Here is a 7,500-nt window from a genome sequence, read left to right as displayed (position 1 = left end):
CTTGACCCTATCCCCTCCTCTCTTCTCCAGACCATTTCCGGAGACCTTCTCCCTTACCTCACCTCGCTCATCAACTCATCCCTGACCGCTGGCTACGTCCCTTCCGTCTTCAAGAGAGCGAGAGTTGCACCTCTTCTGAAAAAACCTACACTCGATCCCTCCGATGTCAACAACTACAGACCAGTATCCCTTCTTTCTTTTCTCTCCAAAACTCTATGTATGCACACATGACTGTAAGTCGCTTTGGATAAAAGCGTCTGCTAAATGGCATATATTTTTTTATTTATTATATTTTTATATATTTTCTTGAACGTGCCGTCCTTGGCCAGCTCTCCCGCTATCTCTCTCAGAATGACCTTCTTGATCCAAATCAGTCAGGTTTCAAGACTAGTCATTCAACTGAGACTGCTCTTCTCTGTATCACGGAGGCGCTCTGCACTGCTAAAGCTAACTCTCTCTCCTCTGCTCTCATCCTTCTAGACCTATCGGCTGCCTTCGATACTGTGAACCATCAGATCCTCCTCTCCACCCTCTCCGAGTTGGGCATCTCCGGCGCGGCCCACGCTTGGATTGCGTCCTACCTGACAGGTCGCTCCTACCAGGTGGCGTGGCGAGAATCTGTCTCCTCACCATGCGCTCTCACCATTGGTGTCCCCCAGGGCTCTGTTCTAGGCCCTCTCCTATTCTCGCTATACACCAAGTCACTTGGCTCTGTCATAACCTCACATGGTCTCTCCTATCATTGCTATGCAGACAACACACAATTAATCTTCTCCTTTCCCCCTTCTGATGACCAGGTGGTGAATCGCATCTCTGCATGTCTGGCTGACATATCAGTGTGGATGACAGATCACCACCTCAAGCTGAACCTCGGCAAGACGGAGCTGCTCTTCCTCCCGGGGAAGGACTGCCCATTCCATGATCTCGCCATCACGGTTGACAACTCCATTGTGTCCTCCTCCCAGAGCGCTAAGAACCTTGGCGTGATCCTGGACAACACCCTGTCGTTCTCAACTAACATCAAGGCGGTGGCCCGTTCCTGTAGGTTCATGCTCTACAACATCCGCAGAGTACGACCCTGCCTCACACAGGAAGCGGCGCAGGTCCTAATCCAGGCACTTGTCATCTCCCATCTGGATTACTGCAACTCGCTGTTGGCTGGGCTCCCTGCCTGTGCCATTAAACCCTACAACTCATCCAGAACGCCGCAGCCCGTCTGGTGTTCAACCTTCCCAAGTTCTCTCCACGTCACCCCGCTCCTCCGCTCTCTCCACTGGCTTCCAGTTGAAGCTCGCATCCGCTACAAGACCATGGTGCTTGCCTACGGAGCTGTGAGGGGAACGGCACCTCAGTACCTCCAGGCTCTGATCAGGCCCTACACCCAATCAAGGGCACTGCGTTCATCCACCTCTGGCCTGCTCGCCTCCCTACCACTGAGGAAGTACAGTTCCCGCTCAGCCCAGTCAAAACTGTTCGCTGCTCTGGCCCCCCAATGGTGGAACAAACTCCCTCACGACGCCAGGACAGCGGAGTCAATCACCACCTTCCGGAGACACCTGAAACCCCACCTCTTTAAGGAATACCTAGGATAGGATAAAGTAATCCTTCTCACCCCCCCCCCCCCTTAAAAGATTTAGATGCACTATTGTAAAGTGGCTGTTCCACTGGATGTCATAAGGTGAATGCACCAATTTGTAAGTCGCTCTGGATAAGAGCGTCTGCTAAATGACTTAAATGTTAAATGTGTTAAATGTAAAAAATAAGGCCTAGATTTTTTGCCCATATCACACAGCCCTACGTGGGGAAATTATGTTAAATGAATGACCTTAAATTAGCAGGAAATGCAGAAATGGATGAAAATGCAGGAACAAGTTGGTTGAAGTTTAATTGAACAGTATAAAACAACCAGAAAGGAGAAAGACCCATCGATATCACTTACAATGTATTATTCAAAAACATGAAATACCGTCATAAATTTGAAAAATACTGTGATATGATATTTTGGCCATATCGTCCAGCCCTAGTGCACATTATTGTCAAAAGCCTCATAGGTTGACATTAAGACATTCCTGGTTATTTAGAGGTCAAGAGAGTGGAGGGAAAGGCACAAAGCAAACATTGAACAAACATCAAAACACAAACAGCACATTCCCTTCCATCTTTCAAAGGCACGCTCCAAAGCCCATTTACAGAATCATGCTTGGAAGTAAACATCAAAACACTGGTCCAAGATAAACATGGTTTGTTTATCTCTCTTACAACACACAAGAAAGATCATAAACTATGACAACGTCTAATGGACTAAAACACTACACTGTGGGGACCAAAAAATGTATTCTCATCCAAAGTCCTGTTTTCCTAACCTTAAACCCATAACTTAAACATAACTCCTAACTCTAATTGTAATGCTAAAATAGCTTTTTTCCTTTTGGGGACTTTTGGGGCGAAATGTCCTCACTTGTCTGGTTTCCCCTTGTTTTACTATCCTTTTGAGGACTTCTGATACCCACAAGGAAAGTAACCCCCCCCCCCACCCACACACACACACACACACACACACACACACACACACAGGGGACAAGAGAGGAGAGAAGGGGGAGAGAAAGGGGGATGGGGAGAATAGAGGGGAGAGGAGAAAGGATGGGTGTATAATATAATCTGGGGCAGATTCACCACCAGCTGCTGCTATGACATCAACTAAAACCCACTCCTCTTTCCCCATCCCCCCTCCCAATACCATCCCCAGAGCACCACATTGCCCACATATCCTGTCTCTCTTCCTGTTCTGTCCATTACGAACCCATTAACACCCTTAAGGAACTTATACAGCTGAATGCTTCGATGTTAGGTTTGCACACTTCCACAGGAACATACAGTACACAACAACTCTTACTGTTCTAATGCAGTGTAAGAGTGACTTGAAGTGATGAAGTGGATGACTATGTTAGTCTGACAGGACTGTTCTGTCATCTCATGGAAAGAGAGTAGAAAGGTAGCGTGATAGAGAGCAAGACTGATGGACAGACGACAAGTCAGCCAAACAGCCAGCCAGACAGACGGCCAGCCAGACAGACAGACAACCAGCCAGACGGCCAGCCAGCCAGAATAATTTTCTCACCAGAAAAGTGACTTCTTGTGCAGAACGTCCTGTAGTTGTCTCTGGCTGTGCTGGTCCAGTCTGGAGAAGTCATACTGGGGACTGAACTCTGCAGGAGGGGGTGTACTGAAGTGCACCTCAAATGATGACGTTGGGAAGTCCACCTACAGAAAGAGGTCAGAGGTCACTAACAACAACACCAATATTCTGCATGAAGTGTTGTGATGAGGCAAACATACTTCAATAACTAAATATGTTTTGATTTATAATCATTGTTACTCTCACAGATATGTATACACGCAATACACATCGAGGATGGAGAGTAACAATACTGACTGTTATAGAGCAACTGGACAAGGTAACGTGTGTATGGAGAGTAACAATACTGACTGTTATAGAGCAACTGGACAAGGTAACGTGTGTATGGAGAGTAACAATACTGACTGTTATAGAGCAACTGGACAAGGTAATGTGTGTATGGAGAGTAACAATACTGACTGTTATAGAGCAACTGGACAAGGTAACGTGTGTATGGAGAGTAACAATACTGACTGTTATAGAGCAGCTGGACAAGGTAACGTGTGTATGGAGAGTAACAATACTGACTGTTATAGAGCAACTGGACAAGGTAATGTGTGTATGGAGAGTAACAATACTGACTGTTATAGAGCAACTGGATAAGGTAATGTGTGTATGGAGAGTAACAATATTGACTGTTATAAAGCAACTGGACAAGGTGTATGGGATAAATGGAAGGGGGGTTTTGGGGAGAGGAGAGGAACAGAATGAAGTGAGGAATTAACGAGGAAAGTAGGAGGGGGGAAATAACATGAAGGGGGATTTGGGGAGAGGAGAGGAACAGAATGAAGTGAGGAATTAACAAGGTTAGTAGGAGGGGAAAAATAACATGAAAAGCCAAGAGAGAAGAAATGTAAAGTCATGGCAGGCCACTGAGGGAAAGCCTTTAGGAAGAAGGGAGGCCGAGAGGAATATAACCAAAACTAGGTCAGATAGAAAATAAAATCTTATGTATCATCCAGTCAGTTTGTTTTGGCAATGAAATGTTTGACGGTGTGCAGAAGAAAATGTGTGTGAGAGAGAGAGGGGGTTACATTCGTAATTAATGAGTCACAGATGTATGCCAGGCCCCAGATGTGTCTTATGCGATGCTGGGGGAGTGTGTGTGTGTGAGAGTGAGTGAGTGAGAGAGAGAGATTCAGATTAAATGAGTGACAGATGTATGCCAGGCCCCAGATGTGTCTTATGCGATGCTGGGGGAGTGTGAGAGTGAGTGTGAGAGTGAGTGAGTGAGTGAGTGAGTGAGTGAGTGAGTGAGTGAGTGAGTGAGTGAGTGAGAGAGAGAGAGACAGAGAGAGAGAGAGAGAGAGAGATTCAGATTCAGATTCAGATTAATGAGTGACAGATGTAGGCCAGGCCCCAGATGTGTCTTATGCGATGCTGGGGGAGTGTGTGTGTGTGAGAGTGAGTGAGTGAGAGAGAGATTCAGATTAATGAGTGACAGATGTATGCCAGGCCCCAGATGTGTCTTATGCGATGCTGGGGGAGTGTGTGTGTGTGTGTGAGAGTGAGTGAGTGAGACAGAGAGATTCAGATTAATGAGTGACAGATGTATGCCAGGCCCCAGATGTGTCTTATGCGATGCTGGGGGAGTGTGTGTGTGTGAGAGTGAGTGAGTGAGAGAGAGATTCAGATTAATGAGTGACAGATGTATGCCAGGCCCCAGATGTGTCTTATGCGATGCTGGGGGTGTGTGTGTGTGTGTGTGAGAGTGAGTGTGAGTGAAGAGAGAGATTCAGATTAATGAGTGACAGATGTATGCCAGGCCCCAGATGTGTTTTATGCAGATTAATGTGAGTGACAGATGACAGATGTATGCCAGGCCCCAGATGTGTCTTATGCGATGCTGGGGAGTGTGTGTGTGTGTGTGTGAGTGAGTGAGTGAGTGAGAGAGAGATTCAGATTAATGAGTGACAGATGTATGCCAGGCCCCAGATGTGTCTTATGCGATGCTGGGGAGTGTGTGTGTGTGTGTGAAGTGAGAGTGAGTGAGAGAGAGAGAGATTCAGATTAATGAGTGACAGATGTATGCCAGGCCCCAGATGTGTCTTATGCGATGCTGGGGGAGTGTGTGTGTGTGTGAGAGTGAGAGTGAGTGAGTGAGAGAAGATTCAGATTAATGAGTGACAGATGTATGCCAGGCCCCAGATGTGTCTTATGCGATGCTGGGGAGTGTGTGTGTGTGTGTGTGTGAGTGAGTGAGTGAGAGAGAGATTCAGATTAATGTGACAGATGTATGCAGGCCCCAGATGTGTCTTATGCGATGCTGAGGAGTGTGTGTGTGTGAAGTGAGTGAGAGAGAGATTCAGATTAATGAGTGACAGATGTATGCCAGGCCCCAGATGTGTCTTATGCGATGCTGGGGGTGTGTGTGTGTGTGTGTGTGAGAGTGAAGTGAGTGAAGTGAGAGAGAGAGAGATTCAGATTAATGAGTGACAGATGTATGCCAGGCCCCAGATGTGTCTTATGCGATGCTGGGGGAGTGTGTGTGTGTGTGTGTGTGAGAGTGAGTGAGTGAGAGAGAAGAGATTCAGATTAATGAGTGACAGATGTATGCCAGGCCCCAGATGTGTCTTATGCGATGCTGGGGAGTGTGTGTGTGTGTGTGTGAGAGTGAGTGAGTGAGTGAGAGATTCAGATTAATGAGTGACAGATGTATGCCAGGCCCCAGATGTGTCTTATGCGATGCTGGGGGAAGTGTGTGTGTGTGACAGTGAGTGAGTGAGTGAGAGATTCAGATTAATGTGACAGATGTATGCAGGCCCCAGATGTGTCTTATGCGATGCTGGAGTGTGTGTGAAGTGAGTGAGAGAGAGAATTCAGATGTATGTGACAGATGTATGCCAGGCCCCAGATGTGTCTTATGCGATGCTGGGGGAGTGTGTGTGTGTGTGTGATGTGTGTGAGTGAGTGAGTGAGAGAGAGATTCAGATTAATGAGTGACAGATGTATGCCAGGCCCCAGATGTGTCTTATGCGATGCTGGGAGTGTGTGTGTGTGTGTGAAGTGAGTGAGTGAGAGAGAGAATTCAGATTAATGTGACAGATGTGCCAGGCCCCAGATGTGTCTTATGCGATGCTGGGGGAGTGTGTGTGTGTGTGTGAGTGAGTGAGTGAGAGAAGAATTCAGATTAATGAGTGACAGATGTATGCCAGGCCCCAGATGTGTCTTATGCGATGCTGAGGTGTGTGTGTGTGTGTGTGTGAGAGTGAGTGAGTGAGAGAGAAGATTCAGATTAATGAGTGACAGATGTATGATGCGATGCTGGGGGTGTGTGTGTGTGTGAGTGAGTGAGTGAGTGAGAGAGATTCAGATTAATGAGTGACAGATGTATGCCAGGCCCCAGATGTGTCTTATGCGATGCTGGGGTGTGTGTGTGTGTGAGAGTGAGTGAGTGAGTGAGAGAGAGATTCAGATTAATGAGTGACAGATGTATGCCAGGCCCCAGATGTGTCTTATGCGATGCTGGGGGAGTGTGTGTGTGTGAGTGAGTGAGTGAGTGAGAGAGAGATTCAGATTAATGAGTGACAGATGTATGCCAGGCCCCAGATGTGTCTTATGCGATGCTGGGTGTGTGTGTGTGTGAGTGAGTGTGAGAGAGAGAAGATTCAGATTAATGAGTGACAGATGTATGCCAGGCCCCAGATGTGTCTTATGCGATGCTGGGAGTGTGTGTGTGTGTGTGTGTGAGTGAGTGAGAGAGAGAGATTCAGATTAATGAGTGACAGATGTATGCCAGGCCCCAGATGTGTCTTATGCGATGCTGGGGAGTGTGTGTGTGTGTGTGAGTGTGAGTGAGTAGAGTGAGTGAGTGAGAGAGATTCAGATTAATGAGTGACAGATGTATGCCAGGCCCCAGATGTGTCTTATGCGATGCTGGGGGAGTGTGTGTGTGTGTGTGTGAGTGAGTGAGTGAGTGAGAGAGAGATTCAGATTAATGAGTGACAGATGTATGCCAGGCCCCAGATGTGTCTTATGCGATGCTGGGGTGTGTGTGTGTGTGTGTGTGTGAGTGTGAGAGTGACAGATGTATGCCAGGCCCCAGATGTGTCTTATGATGAGAAGTGAGTGAGTGAGAGAGGTGATTCAGATTAATGAGTGACAGATGTATGCCAGGCCCCAGATGTGTCTTATGCGATGCTGGGGTGTGTGTGTGTGTGTGTGTGTGAAGTGAGTGAGTGAGAGAGAGATTCAGATTAATGAGTGACAGATGTATGCCAGGCCCCAGATGTGTCTTATGCGATGCTGGGGTGAGTGTGTGTGTGTGAGTGTGTTCAGATTAATGTGACAGATGTATGCAGGCCCCAGATGTGTCTTATGCGAGC

At 47.3% G+C, this 7,500-nt stretch overlaps 1 protein-coding gene across 1 annotated transcript in view; it reads right to left on the bottom strand.

Annotated features, from left to right (window-relative positions):
- The window catches only part of LOC118381216 (phosphatidylinositol 4-phosphate 3-kinase C2 domain-containing subunit beta-like), a 125,272-nt gene that overhangs the window by 32,634 nt on the left and 85,138 nt on the right, over positions 1-7,500 (bottom strand). The window contains exon 15 of the mRNA XM_052473761.1: positions 3,119-3,261. Coding sequence (XP_052329721.1) covers positions 3,119-3,261 — 143 coding nt within the window. The remainder of the gene's footprint in view (positions 1-3,118; positions 3,262-7,500) is intronic.

This window comes from Oncorhynchus keta, chromosome 21 (genome assembly GCF_023373465.1).
Source record: "Oncorhynchus keta strain PuntledgeMale-10-30-2019 chromosome 21, Oket_V2, whole genome shotgun sequence".
NCBI classification, from domain to species: Eukaryota; Metazoa; Chordata; class Actinopteri; order Salmoniformes; family Salmonidae; genus Oncorhynchus; species Oncorhynchus keta.
Note: the sequence above shows the minus strand (reverse complement) of the source record. Positions and strands in the feature narration are given on the sequence as shown.